Source organism: Hyaena hyaena, unplaced genomic scaffold (genome assembly GCF_003009895.1).
Source record: "Hyaena hyaena isolate Hyena2069 unplaced genomic scaffold, ASM300989v1 scaffold_27, whole genome shotgun sequence".
NCBI lineage: Eukaryota > Metazoa > Chordata > Mammalia > Carnivora > Hyaenidae > Hyaena > Hyaena hyaena.
Window position 1 is genome coordinate 1,464,706 of NW_024080659.1, and position 18,946 is coordinate 1,483,651.

At 61.1% G+C, this 18,946-nt stretch overlaps 1 protein-coding gene and 1 long non-coding RNA gene across 2 annotated transcripts in view; one reads left to right on the forward strand and one right to left on the reverse strand.

Annotated features, from left to right (window-relative positions):
* Positions 1 to 22: 22 nt before the first annotated feature.
* LOC120228716 lies at positions 23 to 18,671 on the reverse strand. Its single transcript, XR_005527576.1, has 3 exons — positions 18,588 to 18,671; positions 890 to 1,034; positions 23 to 589 (listed from the first exon to the last, which is right to left on the reverse strand). It is a non-coding gene; the product is annotated as an uncharacterized LOC120228716 (long non-coding RNA).
* The window catches only part of MYO15A (myosin XVA), a 49,161-nt gene continuing 38,585 nt past the window's right edge, over positions 8,371 to 18,946 (forward strand). Inside the window, exons 1-6 of the mRNA XM_039227269.1 lie at positions 8,371 to 11,937; positions 14,000 to 14,082; positions 14,621 to 14,684; positions 15,478 to 15,587; positions 15,869 to 15,943; positions 16,204 to 16,294. Of these exons, the coding sequence (XP_039083200.1) occupies positions 8,371 to 11,937; positions 14,000 to 14,082; positions 14,621 to 14,684; positions 15,478 to 15,587; positions 15,869 to 15,943; positions 16,204 to 16,294 (3,990 nt within the window). The remainder of the gene's footprint in view (positions 11,938 to 13,999; positions 14,083 to 14,620; positions 14,685 to 15,477; positions 15,588 to 15,868; positions 15,944 to 16,203; positions 16,295 to 18,946) is intronic.

Genomic DNA, 18,946 nt, shown 5'->3' on the forward strand with positions numbered 1-18,946 from the left:
CCAGCAGCGAGCATGGTGGGTGGAGCCCGGTTTGTGGGAGAGCAGGCCCAAGTCTGGGGTGCAAAGGAGAAGGTGGGGCCTTCTGGGGTGGTCTCTGCCCTGGAAGGTTGGCCAGGGGCTGTGGGCCCTGGACGTGGCACCTCCTGAGGCCGGACCTGGCTGCTGAGGTAAGCTGCATCCCTGAAGGTCCTTGAGCCCTCACAGGGGAGAGCTCAGAAGCTCTTGGAAGGCAGAGGTGGACAGGCCTTAGCCCGGAGAGTCCCTGCCACACGCCAGGGTCAGTGTCAGGCCATCCCCACAGCAGCCTGTTCTCCAGGGGCAACACCTTGCCCTGTGTTTATACAACTTCTTAGTGTAGAGCCGGGATTTGTACCCAAGCTGGGTCTTCTGAGCCGCGGGAGGCTTCCTGGAGGAAGTGTGCCTCTTGGGAGTGAATCGTAACAGGTTTTGGGGGGTTACCAGGCACTGGGCTGGCAGGAGGCATAGAGGGCTCCCCTGGGGGTGTCTTCAGGTCCAGCTGGAGCGTGGAGCAGGCCCACTGCCCAGCTTTCCAGGCTGCTCTTGGCTCCTCTGTCAGCTGCTGGGGCTCCTTTCCGGAGACAAAACAGGAATAATAGGCATCATTAAATATACATGGGGCCCCAGGCGGTCGGCGTGGTGGGCTGGGCCTCCCGTCCCTGCACCGCCGAGCTGCTCTGGGGGCTGGCCGTGCTCCTGGGGCCAGCCACAGGACCCCCGTCCGGCGGCATGCAGGCAGCGAGCAGGCCACGGGACTCCGGTAAGAAGACCCTGAGGCCCTTGGGGTCTGCCCCAGGGACCTCCCCGCAAGATGCAGGGAGGGGAAGAGGGGACGGGGCAGTGGAAGAGCTGGGCCTTGCGCTTAACTCACTGTGAGGTGCTTCCCTGGGCCTCAGTTTCTTCATCCATGAAGCAGGCATGATGGCCGTCCAGCTCCCCTCTTAGTGATGCTGGGATGCTGAGACAGGTAAGTACTCAGTGGCTTCCTTCAGCCTTTCTCCCGACTGCCACAAGACCTGGCCGTGAGGTCCCAAGTAAGCATTTCTGCCTGGGTGATGGTCACTTCTTACCTTACAGGTAGGAAAGGGCCCTGTGTTCACAGAGCATCGGATCCAGGCCCGTTCTGTCTGCCAAGCTGGCCGGGAAAGGGTGGGAGATGAGGCCAGAGGTCTGGGCGTCCCCAGGCTATGGGCTCAGGACATGCATTGTCAGAGTCTCCAGCCATGGGGCCACCGTGTTCCTCACCATGGATGGGCTATTTCCTGGGCCAGGTCTGGGCGTGCATAGATTAGGCCAGGCGGCATCTCTGTGCTGAACTGTTGGCTTTCTGGATCGGTGGCTGGCATGATTCTACGGTCTGGACCTGCGTGAGAGCCAAAGGCCCTGTGTGCTGTGCACACCCAGGTCGGTGTGAACTGGCAGCTTGCAGGGCCTGGTGCGAGAGGGGTATCCGCAGGGCTGGAGACGGCCCCCTAAGCACTCCCAGAGGTCCCCACCCCACCAGGGTGAGCCCCGAGGGTCGGGCCCCCCTGTCCCCACCACTCACCCTCCCTGGGCCTTCTGTGCTAAGAGGCTCTGGCCAGGCTTATAGGAAGCCCCTTCCTGCTCACACAACCTGAATGTCTTTGTGAAGGTCAGCAACACCCAAGCCCTCACCCAGGCCATCCACAGACCCTGGGGCTGCTTTCCCAGAGGGCCCAGCCCACAGCTTTACAAGACTCAGGCGCAAAGGAGTCTGGGGCATGAATATTCACCCCTAGCTGTGTGGCTGTCTCCCCCAGTCCCTCAGCCTCAGCTGGAATTCCATGTGGCTATTTCACAAACCTCCTTTGGTAAGAATCCTCTACTGCCCTCCAGATCCCCTCTGGCTTGGCCCTGGGGAACAGTGCTGGGAAGCTTGAACCGCCTGTGGGGGAGGGTCTCAGACTCCAGGCACCCCCTCAGCATCTCTTCTAACTCCCCTCTGCTCCCCCAGAACCCCAGCTAGGAAACTCCTCATCTCCAAACACTCCGTGTTCACCTGCACCCACTTCTCCACACAGAGAGGCCCAGTCCAGGCCACCGCGTCAGGGCTCTCACGCTGCGTGAGTTAATTCTTCCTCCCTCTGTTCTCAACCCCTCTCTCTCTCTCCCTCTCTCTCCTGGATCTGTCCCACTGACTTGCCAGCCGATCTACTAGTTTGCTCCTGAGGCCATAACAAAGTGTCACAGACCCGAGGTCCTAAGCAATAGACCTCCAGAACTTTCTCACAGTTCTGGAGGCCAGAAAACTGGAGATCAAAATGTCAGCAGGGCTGGTTTCTCCTGAGGCCTCTCTCCCCGGCTCAAGGAAGGCCCACAGCTCCTCCACTGAAACAACCACGAGCCCCTGGACATGTCATTCCCCTTGGCCACCTCGTCATGGCTTAGCTGCTCCAAGCACCCCTGCCCCGCGTCAATCCAAACAGTCCCTGCGCCAGCCTGATGCCCCACGTTGCTGAACAGTGACCATTCTTTTTTTTTTTTTTTTTAAGTTTATTTTGAGAGAGAGAGAGAGAGAACGAGCAGGGAAGGGGCAGAGATGGGGACAGAGGATCCGAAACAGGCAAAGAGCCCACTTAGGGGCTCAAACTCATGAACCGTGAGATCATGATCTGATCCAAGGCCGGACGCTTAACCAACTGAGCCACCCGGGCGCCCCACAGCGACCATTCTAAACACGTTTGCCAGGCCCCACACGCTTGGCACAGCCAGTGCCTCGTCTCCATCCCACACAGTCGTTAAGGGCTGGAGTGGGAAGCCCCCACCTTCTTGCTCTGTCCTCCTTCACAGGTTCATCCCAACCCCTGCCTCTGTTCATCTGCCCTGTGGATCTAAATTTCCCTGACTCGCCCCCTCCCCCGCCACCCCAACCCTCCGTGTCCTAGACCAAGCCCGTCATATGCCCACCTCACCCTGCTCATCTTAGAGAATGATTCCCCCGTCACGTGGCTACACGAAGCCAAACCAAGGGCCCTCCAGGCCCCACCTTCACCCCAGCCCCCACGCAGCCCCTCACTGGGTGTGTCCAGTGCGCTCTGTCCCAGCTGTCCCAGATCGAGCCGCTGTTTGCTCTGTCCCTGCCTCCGCTGTGCACCCCCTCCCCATCCTCCGCCACATGGTGCCCAAAGACCTTTTCCCACACCACTTTCCAAGAAGCAATGAGAGGCAGTGGTTGAGAGCATGGACACTCTGGAGCCAGACTACCTGAGCTTGAATCTGGTTTCAAGCTGTGTGGCCTTGGGCAACTTACTACACCTCTCTGGGCCTGGTTTCCCCACCTGGAAAGTGGGAAGAATAACAGTCCCTACTTCCTGAGATTGTAGTGAGGGTTGAATGACTGCTGTGTGACCCGGTAGCTCTCACTTCCTCACTGGGGGTTCTCTGCTGAGTGATGTGACCTCTCTAATACAGGACCCTCCATCTATAAAATGGGAATAGCCATTCCCACCTTACACACTGTGCGAATCCTGTGAGATAGCAAAGCACTCAGGATCAAGCCTAGCACATAGTAAATGTGGCAGTGTTGGTTATTTTTATGGCTTTCAAAATGCATATCTGGTCATAGCACTCCCGACACCCTGAAATCATGCCAAGGCTCCCCACTACCTTAGGGATGGAGACCAAAGTCCCACTCCAGCCTCCAGGTCTTAACAGGCAGGTCCCTCCTGCCATCCTGGCTGCTTCTCACTTTACATGCTCTGCATCACTTTGCCCCTCTCACCACTTGGCCTTTGCACATGCTCTTCCATCTGCCTGGAACGCTGTTCACTGCTCCCTCTTTCATTGGATTAGCTCTTTCTCATCCTTATCTTGGCTCAGGGTCAGCTACTGAGGGGCACCTTCCTGGTCTTCCAATGCACTGTTCGCCAAGCTGGGTTGTGGCCTGGCCTTCAGAGCTCTTCTCATGGCTGCAGCCTCCCCTTGCATGGCTTTTTGCCAAAGTCTGTGCCCCCATGACACTGCCACACAGCACAGAGACCATGCCTGGTTCCACTCAGCCCTGTGACCCCCCAGGCACCCAACCCAGCGGCTGGCACATAGTAGAGACACAATCCATATCAAGGAATGAATGGATGAATTGAGAAGCTTGATCCCTGATAGCCCCTCTGTGCCTGCCACAGAGGCTGGGGACACTATCCCTACAGCCTGGGGCAAGCCTGGGCCCCAGAGACCGGAAAGGGACACGTGAACAGGCCCTGTGGCCGGTAGTCACCCAGACCACCTTCCAGAGCAGACAGGAGCAGCCAGCTATAATAATGATGCCAGCAATAACAAAATAATAATAATAATAATAATAATAGGCAGTTTCCTCCAGGCTAGGCACTGTGCCAGGCTGTCTGGCTCATTTAATGTTGCATCAGCCCTGGGGGTGGGAGGGGCTATTACTACCTAGGGGCAGAGGCTGCATGACTTGCTGTGGCCTCAGTTTCCTCAAATGTCACATAGGTCCAGAGAATGGGATTGCATTTTGTGGTTTCAGGCCCTGACATTCTTCCAAGAGCTCCTCTAAAGGGGTGTTTCCACTCACTGTTTCCAATTCTTTTTTTCAACTTTCACTTTTTCTTATTAGTTTTTAAATGGTTATTTATCTTTTTTTTTTTTAATGTTTTATTTATTTCTGAGAGAGAGAGAGCGTGAGCAGGGGAGGGTCAGAGAGAGAGGGAGACACAGAATCCGAAACAGGCTCCAGGCTCTGAGCTGGCTGTCAACACAGAGCCCGATGCGGGGCTCAAACCCACAAACCGTAAGATCATGACCTGAGCCAAAGTCGGACGCTTAACCGACTGAGCCACCCAGGTGCCCCTAAATGGTTATCCTCAGAGAGGAAGAGAGCGTACATGGGCAAGAGCAGGGGAGGGGGAGAGAGGGGGAGAGAAAGAATCCCAAGTAGGCTCCACACTATCAGCACAGAGCCCGACAGAGGGCTAGGTCTCATGAACCGTGAGATCATGACCTGAGCCAAAGTGAGGGCTGGATGCTTAACTGATCGAGCCACCCCGGTACCCTTCTTTTCCTCTTTTTAAATGTTACTTTTTGGTTTGTTTGAATCAGAAATGCACTTACATGTTTCAGAAATCCAACTGATAAAGTTTACAGCGAGATAGCCACTTTCCTCAACTTCTTCAATATCTTTCCCAGTATTTCTACATGTAAGTCAAAGCAAATAATTTCTTTTTCCCCCAACACATGCACCTGTTGCAAAAAGGAAGGCCTAGGTGTGTACTGTAGGCAATACTGTTGGGCACCGTGCTCCGGTCATTAGCAGGCTCTGGGGATCGTCCTTTCTCCATACACGGAAATCTTCCACACTTTTTTGTAGCCGTGTAGCAGTCCATCATGGAATGCATCCCAGAGCATGTAGCAACGAGTACCTTAGTGTGTATGCCGTTCCCATGTGCACAACGGGATCCGCAGGATCGATTCCCAGCAACGGACTCTTTCTCCCTCCCTCTTCCTTTTTCAGTAACAGCATAATTAACTTGTAATTCACATGCCCTCTGATTTACCAACTAAATTGTGTATGATGCAGTGGGGTTTGAGATGTTCATAGGCACGTCCACCCTGTGGCCACCACATTCCCTTCTAGCCAGAACCTTCTCCCGTCAGGCTGTAACCACCCTCACCCCAGCACTCCACTGGGACCACCCGTATAGCTCCACGTAGCCCCATCCAGCTGTCAGAGCTCTGTCCTCAACTAACCTGACCCATGTGCCCATTTGCCGCAGCTGCCTTGCCCTCCTCTTCAGCCACTCACTGCCTCCTTGTCCCCAAACAGTGCAACCCCCCGTTCACTCCTTCTCCTCCATCTGCACTCATTCCCTGGACCCATCCTCCAGAGCTGTGGCTTCAACACCACCTGGGTGCCACTGAGTCCCGAACTGATGTTATCGGTCCTGATCTCTGCAGAGCACCCCCTCCCTTCCGTCCACCAACTCCCTGGCAATACCAACACGTGCAAAGCTGATGTCCGGCCATTCATCCTGTACCTACTCTGCCCATGGTCTTCCTCATCTCAGCCAATGGCCTGTCCATCCTTCCCCTGGTTCAGTAAGGAAATCTCGGAGGTGCTCATGACTTCTCTGTAAATCTTGTGGGCTCTGCCTGCAGAATACACTGTCTTCAGCCTCTGCAGCTTCCAGCCTGGACCCGGCCCCCCGCGTCCATCACCTGCACCACCATGCGGTAGCTTCCACGCCAGTCTCCTGCTTCTGCCCTCACCCCCTGCACTGTGTCCTCCTGAAGCAGCCAGAGGGATCCTGTGAAGACCCAGGTCAAATCCCTTTTCTGCCGCCAGGCTCTGCCCTCACTTGCTGTCAGGGCCAAGTCCTCGCCCTGACCTCTGACCTCACATCTCACCTTCGCCTCTCACTGCACTCTGCTCACCCCAGTCTCAATGTTCCTCCATCGCACCAGGACCCCCCTGCTACCCCCCTCACCTCCTGCAGCTCTTGGCCCCAGCGTTACTTCCCAGCGTCCCCTTCCCCAGCCCCTATTCAATGCTGCACAAACACCCCTTTCCTGCTTTATTTAGATCCACAGCACTCATCCCCACCTCTCATTTTCCTTGTTTGTTGACCAACCCCCCCCCACCCCACCCCTGTACGTCACCTCCACAGGGCAGGGTTTTTCTCTTTTTCCTTCTAAGCTGTATCCCTGGGCCTAGCCCACAGCAGGCTCTCACCAAATACTTCTGGATGGATGAATGAATGAACAAGCAGATGTGTGCTGCGTCCAGCACCCCGGAGGGCAGGGGCCAGGCTGACCGAGGAATCCAGGCGGGAGCCTGAATAGGCACATGGCGCCCATCGGCATGTCAGAGATAAGCACAATGGAAGCTTGGTGCCTGATGGGTGGAGGCCTGACTGGGTCCCTGGCTTACCCAGTGGTTTAAACAGGGCCCTCGGCCCCAGAGCTCCGGGAAAGCCCAGGCTCTGGAGTCCCTAAGCCCCTGCCTCCACCTTATCTTAACTGAAGATCTGTTTTCAGTCATTCAGAGCCCTGTATGTCCTTGGTCCCTGGGCAGGAGGAGGAGGAGAAGAGGGATAGTGCCGAGGCCTCAGGTTCCAGAGCTGCTGCCCCTGGGTAACCTCCACCCCCCCACCACCCCCCTCCTTCCACACACACCCTTTGTCTAACAAGCCACAGCCCCTACCACTTACACTGCAGATTCTCAATAGTGGATTGGTCACTGGGCAGAGAGTGGGCACATGGCCTTGGGTCAGCTGTCCAGTCTGGAGCAATCAGCTATACCCACAGAGGGCAGGGGCTACACAGTCACCGCCTTCTCAGCAAGGGCAGAAACTGGGAGGAGAGGGCTGGGTAGGCATCCCAGATACAAGCCACACACATGTGGCCTCTCCAGCCGCTTACGCTACCCCACAGCCCCGTAAGTCTTGTTTCTTCATAAAGGGCACAGGGCATAGTTTATCACTCCCATCCTACAGATGAGGAAACTGAGGCCCAGAGAGGGCAAAAGGCTTTCCTGAGGCCACACAGCCAGCCGCTGGCAGAGCTAGAAGTCAGAGCCAGGACTGGCCCACCCTGTTTCGGCTACCCCAGCCCCCTGGTGTGTGGCTTCACAGGGCCCTGCTGGAGTTCCACTAAGATGCTCCTCACCTTGTCCTGCTTTCTGAGCTGGCAGCCCGGCTGTCCCCAATGCATTATTCATGCTCCCGAGAGCTGGCCAGCTCTGGTTACACTGACCGCAGCCCTGGACTGTGCTCTGCCCACCCCCTCCTCCCTTGCCAAGGACCTGGTGGGTCCAAGTATCCCCTCCCAGGTAACTTAGTGGGCTTCGAACATGCCACAGTGGCTCAGGGCATGTGGCTCCACTCGGGCCCAGGACAGATAAGCTAGGTGGTTTAGGGCAAGCGGCTTCCCTATTCCTGGACTCAGAATCTCCCTCTGTGAAGCAGCAGTGACCCCAGCATTTACTTGGGTGGGCTGAGGCGGCTAAGGCGCAGGGAGAGCTTAACCCGTCAACACAGTCCCTCTCGGAGCAGTTTTACTCCGATGGTCGCCCCCAGCACAGGTCTGGGCCGGGCTTCTCTGCTCCCTGGTAAACAACACCCGTGCACTTTCCACCACGGCTAGGGTGAAACCCAAGGCGGCTCTGGAGGAGATGAATTATGGATCCGCCCTCCCGGATTCTGGTCCCAGCCAGAAGAAGCTTGGCTGTCCCTCCCCAGGCCACCCAGACCAGTCCCAGCTGCTCCCAGCCCCAAGCGGCCGCGTGTCCAGCTGCGGGCAGGAAACGCGGTGTGTCCCTTTGTCTCCAAGTCCCAGAGCTGGTGACACGGGTCACAGCCCGGTGAGGAGCAGGCAGCCACCATGGCCAAGGAGGAAGAGGATGAGAAGAAAGCTAAGAAAGGGAAAAAGGGGAAGAAGGCGCCGGAGCCCGAGAAGCCCAAACGGAGCCTCAAGGGGACGTCGCGGCTGTTCATGGGCTTCCGCGACCGCACGCCCAAGATCTCCAAGAAGGGCCAGTTCCGGAGCGCGTCGGCTTTCTTTTGGGGCCTGCACACCGGCCCGCAAAAGACCAAACGCAAGAAGAAGGCGCGCACCGTGCTCAAGTCCACGTCGAAGCTCATGACGCAAATGCGCATGGGCAAGAAGAAGCGAGCGATGAAGGGCAAGAAGCCGTCCTTCATGGTCATCCGCTTCCCCGGCCGGCGCGGCTACGGCCGCCTGCGCCCGCGCGCCCAGTCGCTCAGCAAGGCATCCACGGCCATCAACTGGCTCACCAAGAAGTTCCTCATCAAGAAGGCCGAGGAGTCCGGCAGCGAGCAGGCCACGCTGGACGCCTGGCTCAACCGCTCGGGCTCCCGCGTCGGTTCCCGCAAGCTGCCCTTCCCGTCGGGCGCCGAGATCCTGCGGCACGGAGGCCGCCTCCGGAGGTTCCCGCGCAGCCGCAGCATCTACGCGTCGGGCGAGCCGGTGGGCTTCCTGCCCTTCGAGGACGAGGCCCCGTTCCGGCCCTCGGGCTCCCGCAAGTCGCTGTACGGGCTCGAGGGCTTCCAGGACCTGGGCGAGTATTACGACTACCACCGCGAGGGCGACGACTACTACGACCGGCAGTCCCTCTACCAGTACGAGGAGCAGCAGGAGCCCTACCTTGGCTACGGCCCCTACGGCCCCTACGGCCCCGCCTGGCCGCCCTACGGAGATCACGCCCACGGGTACCCCCCTGAGTACCCCTACGACTACTACCACCCGGATTATTATGGCGGCCCCTACTACTCCACGTACCCCTACGGCTACGGCTACGACGATGACGAGCCCCCGTACGCGCCCCCATCGGGGTACACGTCTCCCTACAGCTACTATGATGGGTACCAGGGCGAGGCGTACCCTCACGGCTACCACCTGGATCACTACGCACCTTATGAGGCGCCATACCCGCCCTATGACCTCCCGTACGACGTCGCGTACGACGTGCCCTATTTGGATCCGTACGGGGTGCCCTATGGCGCCCCCTATGGCGTCCCCTACGCCGAAGGCATCTATGGCGGCGGGGACCAGGCCATCTACCCGCCCGAAGTGCCCTATCTTTACCCAGAGGAGCCGGCCTTCGCGTACCCGTGGGTGCCGCCGCCCATCCTGTCGCCCCACAACCCGTACGCCCACCCCATGGATGACATCGCGGAGCTGGAGGAGCCGGAGGAGGCGGGCGCGGAGCGGCAGACCCCCTCCTTCCGCCTGCCCAGTGCCGCCTTATTCGAGCAGCAGGGCATGGACAAGCCCGCCAGGTCCAAGCTTTCCCTGATCCGCAGGTTCCGCCTCTTCCCGCGGCCCCAGGTGAAGCTGTTCGGGAAGGAGAAGCTGGACGTGTCCTTGCCCCCCTCCCTGGACATCCCTCTGCCCTTGGGGGATGCGGACGAAGACGAGGAGGAGGAGGAGATGCCCCCTGTGCCCCCGGTGTCCTACCCCCACCCTTTCTGGGGCTTCCTGACGCCGCGCCAGCGCAACCTCCAGCGCGCCCTGTCCGCCTTCCGCGCCCACCGGGGCCTGGGCTTCGGCGCCGAGTTTGGCCACTCCCCTCCTCGCCCGGCCACGTCGCTGGCGCGGTTCCTCAAGAAGACGCTGTCGGAAAAGAAGCCCGCCCCGAGGCTCCGGAGCAGCCAGAAGGCGCGCCTGGGGGGCCCGGCAGTGCGGGAGGCGGCCTACAAGCGCTTCGGCTACAAGCTGGCCGGCATGGCCTCCGAGCGGCCCAGCACGCCCATCGTGCTGAGGAGGGCCGAGGCGCGGGCGCGCAACAACAACAACTCCCACCGGCCGCCCGCGCCCGCGCCGCCGCCACGGCCGCCCTCCCACTGGGGCCCGCTCCTCTCCCCGCCCGCGCCCCGACGGCCCCCCAGCCCGCGCCCCGCGCCCCCGCCCGCCCCGCCCTTCGCCCCCGCCCGGCCCGCGTCGCCCTACGGCTCCCTCCGCCGGCACCCGCCGCCCTGGGCCGCCCCGGCCCACGTGCCCCTCACGCCCCCCGCCGGCTGGTGGGCCTTCGTGGAGCCACCTTCCGTGAGCCCAGAGGTGCCCCCAGACCGGCTGGCCTTCCCCGGGCCCCGGCCCTCCTTCAAAGGCTCCCGCCGGCGACCGGCGGCCTTCGGCCTCCCGTGGCCCCCGCCGCCCTCGCCCCAGCCCTCGCTGAGGAGCCTGCCCGGCCTGGGCTACCGCTCGCCCGTGGGGGCCCCGTCCCCTCAGCCGTCCCTCCGCGCTCGGCCCTTCCAGCCTCCATTTTCGCCCCCGCCCCTCCGGCCCCGCTCGCTGGGGGAGCCGCCGGCCCCGCGCCGCCTCTCCGGGCGCCTGGGCCCACCCCGCTCGCCGGTGCTCGGCTCCCCGAGGCCGCCCTCTCCGCCGCCTCTGTTGGGCCACAGCTCGCGGTGTCGCTCCCTCCACCTGCCCTCGCGCCTGCCGAAGATGTGGCGCCGCCTCAGCGAGCCGCCCACCAGGGCCGTCAAGCCGCGGGTGCGCCAGCCCTTCCAGCGGCCTCCCGGCGCTGGGTCCTGGCCGGTGGCCGCAGCTGCCCCCGAGCGCCGGGAGAGCCAGCCCGAGCCTGAGGACTCAGAGACACCCTGGACGGTGCCCCCACTGGCCCCCAGCTGGGACGTGGACATGCCTCCCGCCCAGTGCCCACCCTCGCCCTGGCCGGGAGGTGCAGGCAGCCGCCGTGGCTTTTCCAGGCCACCCCCTGTGCCCGAAAACCCCTTCCTCCAGCACGTGGGCCCTGTACCACCTCCCGCTTCCCGGTCTGAGGACCTAGCCTCCCACCTGACCAGTGTCTTCCTGGGTAGACACCACGACCCAGGGCCTGGACAACTGGTAAAATCAGCCAGCCCGATTCCTGAGAAACCAGAAGAAGAGACCACGCCGGGGAGCCCCGCATCACCGGCGGCGCCTGAGCCCTCCACCCCGGCACCACCCAAGGGCTCCCCGCCAGAGCGGAAGGCGCTGAGGCTCAGCCTCTCCTACCCGCTGGCCACGTGTGATAAGATGAGAGCCACGTGGCCACCATGGCGCCGCTGGGGGACAGTGCCCAGCGTCCCGGCCCCCTTGGCACCCACTGGGGCCCCAGGGCCCCTGCCCAAGGTGGGGGAGCGGCGCCGGGTGGGCCCTGGGCGCTTTGCAGTGGTACTGCCACAGGTGCAGAAGCTCAGCGCTTTCCAGCGAGTGGGTCCTGCCCCCCGGCAGCCCCCTGTCCACATCAGCCAGGACCCGGAGCCTGGCCCCAAGCCACGAGCCCGGAATTTGCTCTGGTCCTGTTTCTGGCTGCCGGCAGAAGCCCAGCGACCCTGGCCACGAGTGCTCGCCCGCCCCCAGTCCTGCCGCCTGGGCCCCGGAGCCAACTGCCTGCCCCATGGGGGCCCCTGGGAAGAAGTTGGCCCCCAAAGCTGGTGGAACAAGGTATGAGGGCGGGGGGAGGGGGGGCTTGGGGGTCTCTCCTGGGAAACAGAGCCTGAGACAGCCTCAGGATCTTGGTCAGCTGCTGCCTGCACGGGCCTCAGTCTTCCCATCTGTAACCTGCGAATAGCCTTGGGCTCTCAGAGCCTCTGGAAGATTGAACGAGAGGATGCCCAGCACTGGGCAGGCACGTACAGAGACGCCCGAAACTCTTCCCAGTCACTTCAGAGAAGTGACCTGGCCCCAGCCTGCGCTCTGAGCAGCCCTGTCCTGTCCAGGATGGCACATCTGTCCCCAGCAGCCCCCCAGAGATTTTGGCTGAGCACAAAACTGTCGGACTTGCCTGTGCACCCTGTCCCATGCCCGCATCCACGTCCATATTGTTTGTCCTGTCTCTTACTGACCCTTCCCTAGGCCCGAGTCTTTATTCTCTTCTGCATTTCTGCTTGAGGGCAGCTCCCTGGGCTGCAGGATTCTGAACTGCCCAAGGGTGAGGGGCCTAGGAACCAAACTTCTGGTGTCCTCATTGCATGGTGAGGAAAATGAGGCCCGGAAGGTCACACGGGGGACCAGGGGCTGAGCCGGGAGTCTGTCTGGGCCCTCCGTAGGATGCAGGGCAGGTGGCTTAACTGAAGGGTGCCAAGCTTGTGGCTGGCTACCACGCTCATGGCGGAACGCGAGCCTGATGCTGGGTGGCCCTCTGTGGAGGGGGGTGGTCACCGGAGACTCCCCCGGGACACCTGGGGTGGGCGGGGCACGCAGGGAGTGGCGGGTGTTTCTCAGCCTCTGCAGACGGTGCCGCGTGGAGAGGGCAGCTAGCCGGCCGGGCAATGGCGACTGGGGCCGCCTGGCTGCTGGGGGGGCCCTGGCCCCGGCGGCGGGTGCCCCGTGCGGTGTGGGCCGCAGCATTGTGGGAGCGGGGCGCGGGGTGCCCGGGGGTGAGGGGCAAGGATGCCTGGGCCCTCCTCACCCTGGAATACGTGAGTGGCTGAATTATTCAGGGGTTGTGGCCACCAGCACACATGGCCAGACGGGTGGGCGGGAGGCCAGGGCCTCAAGGGTGATACTTGCCGTGCCCTACTTAGCAGCCTGGTGACAGGCATGCGGCATGCAGGGCTCCGTCCTGGTGTCCCCTTTCCTTGCCTGCTCGGAGGAGGGTGCGGGCTGGAGCCGAGAGGCTGGAGAGGCGGGGAGCACACGTGTGCCTGCGGACATGCAGGTCACACGCAGGCCTTTGTGCCCGGGACGTGTTCTTTGTACCGTGGCCAAACAGGGGCAGTGTGTGTGTCCGGGCCTGAGCAGGTGTGGCGTCCTTGGTGTCACGAACGTGCACACAAATGGGCAGGGTGGAGATCCCGGAGGCCACAGGTGGCATCGGGACTTTTGTCTTGAGCCCCCCAGGTGTGGTTGAGACAGCCCCGGCTCTCTGTGCACACGAGAGTGTGTCAAATGGACACTTGGGAGTGTGCATGACACGTGTGTGTGCCTCCAGCCAGGCCTCCCGGGCCTGCGTGTACGCCCTCGGGCCTTCTGCAAGAACATGGGTGTGGTGGGAGCTGCGTAAGCTGCTGTGTATGGGGCTGCGTGTAGGGGTCTCTGGGTCTGCCCTGGGCTGGGTGCAGGGGTGCAGTACTGAGCGGGGCGGTTCAGGGTCAGCGCTCCCAGAGGCCCCACACACCAGGACCTGGATGAGCAAGAATTTGGGGCGCACCCAGGGAAAGAGCGTCAGCGCCGGAAGAGCCTGAGGTTGGGAGGACTTCTAGGCAGTCAGCGGGAGCAGTGTGTGTGCATGTGCTCACCCCCTGCATCAGGACACCTGGGAGCCCACGGGAGCACCTGCCACAGGGAACGCAGGGGCAGAGGGCGGGCACGCATCCCTTGAGGAAGAATTGTGCGCAGGCTCCACGGGCCACAGTACTCCACGGCAGAGAGGCCTCAGGATGTGGCCTGGCCTTGGCCTCGGGGTTCTCTTGTCCACGACAAGAGCAGGTCCCAGGCGTGTCCCAGAGGCGGGGCCACCTGTGGGCGCCCTCGAGCCAGGCCCACCACAGGCTCTCTCTCCCAGATGCACTCCATCCGCAACCTGCCAGCCACACGGTTCCGTGACCAGTGCCAGGAGGACGGCGTGGAGGACATGACGCAGCTGGAGTGAGTGGGGCGGGGCCGGGTTCGCCGAGGGGCTACACGCACCTCCTCCCGCTAGGGGTTTCCTCATCTGCTAAGTGGGAGTCGTGAAGCGTCACAGAGCCAGCGTGTGCGTGTCTAAGCCCTGGGGGGCAGACAGGCCTGAGCTCAAACCCCAGCCTCACCACCTCCTGGCTGGGAGGCCTCAGACCCACCACTCTGCCTCTCTGTGCCTCAGTTTCTCATCTGCAAGACGGGAGTGGGTGGCCGTTATCGGGAGGGTGCCGACATGTTGGAGGTGCCCAAAACGTGAGGGCTGTGCCGGTCAAGATCATTATCCAGGCATGGTGACTCGGCCCTCACGTTTGCGTCCCCAGAGCCTCCCCCAGCCCCATGAGGTAGTGTATCCATTGGATGGATGAAGAAACCGAGGGGCAGGGAAGTTAAAGAACTTGCTCAAGGCCTCACAATTGGTTGGTGACTTGAACTCAGGGTTTTCTGACCAAGGCCCTGCACTGAGGGGGAAGGTGGGTCCTGATGTCCCCTCTCCATGCCCTTCCAGAGACCTCCAGGAGACCACCGTGCTGTCCAACCTCAAGACCAGATTTGAGCGGAACCTCATCTACGTAAGTCCCAGAGCTGGGTCTGCCCTGGGCCCAGATCAGAGAGGTAGCTCTCTCCTGGGGCCACAGCGGGAAGCACAGATTTCTCCTGCTGAGCCCCAGGTTTGCGGCTTCTGGTTTGAACTCTGGGGTTTCTACCATTTGAGAATAACATGCTAGAGCCGGGGCTTCTCAAACCCAAAGCTCTAAAACATAGAATCTTGGACTGGTGGATGTCAGGGACAAAGACCTGGAGATAGGAAGTCCAGAAATGAGTGACTGCTCCCTGGGGACCTGATGGTGACGCGAGAATGGACTCAAGAGTCCTAGAATCCATAGGCCTGGGTCCCGGGAAGGGGGTGGCCAGAGAGGTGGAAGGGGCACCTCTCGCCCCAGAACAGTGGAACAGAGGTCCAGAACCGCAGTGCAGGAGGGAAGGCTGCCCTCAAGGGCCTGGCCACCTTGGAATGCCCTGGGCTCCCAACTGCAGGCAGTGAAGGTTTGACCTCACTGCGAGGCAGAAGCTTCTGGATCCTGGCCCTGACTGTGACTAAATGAAGGGCGCAGCAGCTGACACAGCCACCTTTGCACATTCGCGGCCATGGGGCTTTGCTCGCTTAGCCTTCTCCCAGCCTCAGCCTGGTATAGCCATGACCAGAGTACATGACCCATCAAGCTAGGAGAGGGTGCAAGGTGCAAACAGGGAGGCCAGGCAGCCCCACACGTGGCCCCGCGGGAACGGGGCTCCAGGCTCCTGGGAGCAGGGGAGAAGGGCCACGAGGAGGCGTGGAGACTGAGACCACCGTGCGCCCAGCAGACCTACATCGGCAGCATCCTGGTGTCGGTGAACCCGTACCGAATGTTTGGAATCTATGGGCAGGAGCAGGTGCAGCAGTACAGCGGGCGGGCCCTGGGAGAAAATCCCCCGTGAGTGTCTCTGGGGATGGGGAGGGGGCTGTCCTGGGGTCCCTGGGTCCCTGCCTGCCCCTGAGCCAAGGGTAAGGCCAGCTGGTGGGCAGCCCACCTGCTCGGGCCAGTGGTGTCTCCCCGAGTTTCTATGGCTCTGACCAGAACGGGGGCAGGGAGCACTTCCCCAGGGTGGAGGGTGGCGCAGAACTGGCTGCTGGGGTGGACAGAGCTGTCCTTCTACCCGCGGGGTTTGAGAGGCAGGGTCCCATTCCAGTGACAACTATGGCCTGCCTCTCCAGGCACCTCTTTGCAATTGCAAATCTTGCCTTCGCCAAAATGCTTGATGCCAAACAGAACCAGTGCATAATTATCAGGTGAGCAGTGCGTCAGGCTGGGGACCTCTTGTGCAGGGAGGGGGCGGGAGGGGTGGGGCGGGTGGACGGGAGGAGTCCTAGATGATGCATCTGCATCAGGCCAGACCTGCTGTGGGACCTGGGAGAAATCACTTGACATCTCTGGGCCAGCCAGCCCATGTCCTCTTGTGTCACAGGGGGTTGAAGAAGGGGAGGGGGAGGGCGAGCCCAGAACAGGCAGTGAACCAGTTGGCTCTCACTCCGCTTCTTTGCCTGGTCAGTGGAGAGAGTGGCTCTGGAAAAACTGAGGCCACAAAGTTGATTCTGCGCTACCTGGCCGCCATGAACCAGAAACGAGGCATCATGCAGCAGGTGAGTCTGTCCACTGCACGGTCTGTCTGACTTCCCAGGACTCCCGAGCTCAGTGCTCCCCAAGAGACAAGGCTCCTTGGCCCCACTTGGAGGATGGGGAGGCTGAGGCCACGGTTGCACTGGGAGGGCTTCGAAGATTCCTGCTCTTTGAGCCACACCCCTGCCCACCGTGGCCATGCCTGCAGGGAGCTCCCTCCCGCCTATCTTCCAGAGCAGCTCTGGTCATAGCCCTGCTGGGCCTGGCCAGAGTGGAAACCCCACGGGCAAGGAGAGTCACTCCATTCCTCCTGCCTGGCCTCATCTCCCTGGTGGTGTAAGAGAAAGGACAGGCCTAGTCAGGGGGTGGGGTGCATTAGACGCTGGGTGCTGAGGACACCGGACCAGGGTAAGCACGGGACTGGAGCATTGTGGACGGTGCTAGATCCTCCACACCTGGGAACGTTAGACCCTCAGTAGAGCTTTCCCGAGGACGTACCATGTGCCAGGCCCGGGCTAGGGGATGGCGAGGCAGGCAGCAGCAGTGCAGACCAGTGTTCCTGCCATGGGAATGTCGTTACAGTAGACATGGAAGAAAAAAAAATACGCAAGTAGATTTGTTTCTGTAAAAGGGTAGGAATTGGTGGAGAAAAAAAAGAGAGGAAGATGGGGGGGTTGGGCGGGTTATAATTTGAAGCATGGTGCGCAGGGTAGGCTGCACTGAGAAGAGGTGGGAGTGGGTCCTAAAGACATCTAGGAGAAGAGCAGACAGGTAGTGGGAAGGGCAAGTGCAAAGGCCCTGCGGTGCAAGGACGTCTGGTGTGCTCAGGGGATGGCAGTGTGGCATCATGGAGTCCAGGCAAGGGAGGACAGTGGCTTGGGGCAGGGAAGTGGTGGTGGGGATGGTGGGCACAGCTAGACCCGGGTGCAGTGTAAAGGTCAGCCAGCGACTTGCTGAAAGGCCAGATTGGACTGTGAAAGAGTGGGCCGGTCCAAGGGCAACCCCAGGCATTTGGACTGAGCCAGAGGCAACGCGGAGGTGCCGTGGGCTACGTGGGCATGGCTGTGGAGAAAAGCCACAGGTACTCTGAGGTGTCTGCCAGGCATCCATACAGAGATGGTGGGAAGGTGCCGGGGGTACCATGAGCCTGGGGCTCAGGGAAGGTGAGGCTGGAGGCGAAGGCCCACCAACTCAGACCGGAAACTGGCTCCCTGCCCCAGACCATGAAGATTTGCAAGTGGCTACAGTGTCCCAGCCAGTGGCCATCGCAGAGGGGATCCAGGGGCACCAGGTGGGGGCCGCGTGGCCCTCAGTGGGAATTGGGTCAGCTCAGGCTTAGTAGTCAAGAGGGGCTACTTCCCCCGGTCCCCTCTGACGCCTGCCTTGGCCTTCCAGCCCCTCGTCTCCCAGACTGGGCCTCCAGGGCCCTCCCTTTGCTTCAGCCAGAGTTTTCCAAAATCTCTCGAGTTCAGACTTCTGGAAGGACTGGCCAGGTAGCAGGGAAATGCGTGCACCGAGCACCTCCAATGTGCGGGGGGCTTTGGTTATGTTGTTATGTGAGAGCCTCACGGCAGCCCTGGGAGGCAGGTTTGTGTCCATTTATGGATGGGGAGACCGGGGCCTGGGAAGGGAGAGAACTTACCCAGTGTCCCCAGGGGGGAGGGGGGAGGAGCTGGGATTTGAAGCCCAAGGCAAAGAGCTGTCTCAGCGGGGGGTCAGGGAGGACAGTCAGGGTGGTGGGCCGTCGCTGGGTCTGGGGGTCTGTGTGCCAGGCATTCTGTGGATGTGAGGGGGGCCCCTGCCAGATGGGATGGTCACGGCCTCAGTTCCCAGCCGCCGCCCTGCCCTGCTCATCTCATCCGACAGTCGGTTTTAGCCACGCTCTTAAACGATCCAGGGTTTTAGACAACATCTCTTGTTTTGGTTCTACCTTATCTCATCGGTCAGCAAGGTAGTGCCGCAGGTACCACCCAGACCTCCCAATGTGCCGGGGAACGTCTAGGGTTTCCTCTCATTGGACTACTTTTGGCCACGTGTCCTTGCTGGACCCGGTTGTGTCCTGATTGGCCGAGGCCCTGGCCACGGGCTTGGCCTCTGGACTGGGCATGTGAGCAGCGTTCCCCGGGCTGGAGAGTGGCTGGAGGCCGCCCAGCCCAAACCACAGGCTATCGCCCCACCTGCGGGGTGAGCTAGGGGCCCCCATGGGGCCAGATGTTCACCCATCCAGAACACCAGTCCTCTGCCCAGCCCCAGGCTGGACACCGGGAACAGAGAGACAGCTGACCCACACTCGGGCCCTGGCGGATCCCGACTCACCGAACAAGCCCAGGCCGCTCCCCGCTCTTGTCTGGGCTTCATTCTGCTTCTTCGTACAGTGGACGTGGTATTTCCTGGAGTAAACGGGCCCAGGAGAGTGAACAGATGGAGGGAGCTGGCACCTTACCCAGAGTAACATTTCTGCAGGGACGGGGCCTTCCCTGCCTCTTTCCTGAGAGTCTATGTGAGGAAATGACTCAGCCAGAAAACGCTGTATACGCAGCACACACATGCTTGTCATGGTGCTGTGAGCTCAGCTGTCTGGGCTCTGGAGTCCCCGGGACCGTTACCTTGCCTTCCCAAGTCTGTTTCCTGATCTGTAAAAGGGGCGGTATCAGCACCTACCTCGTAGAATGTTG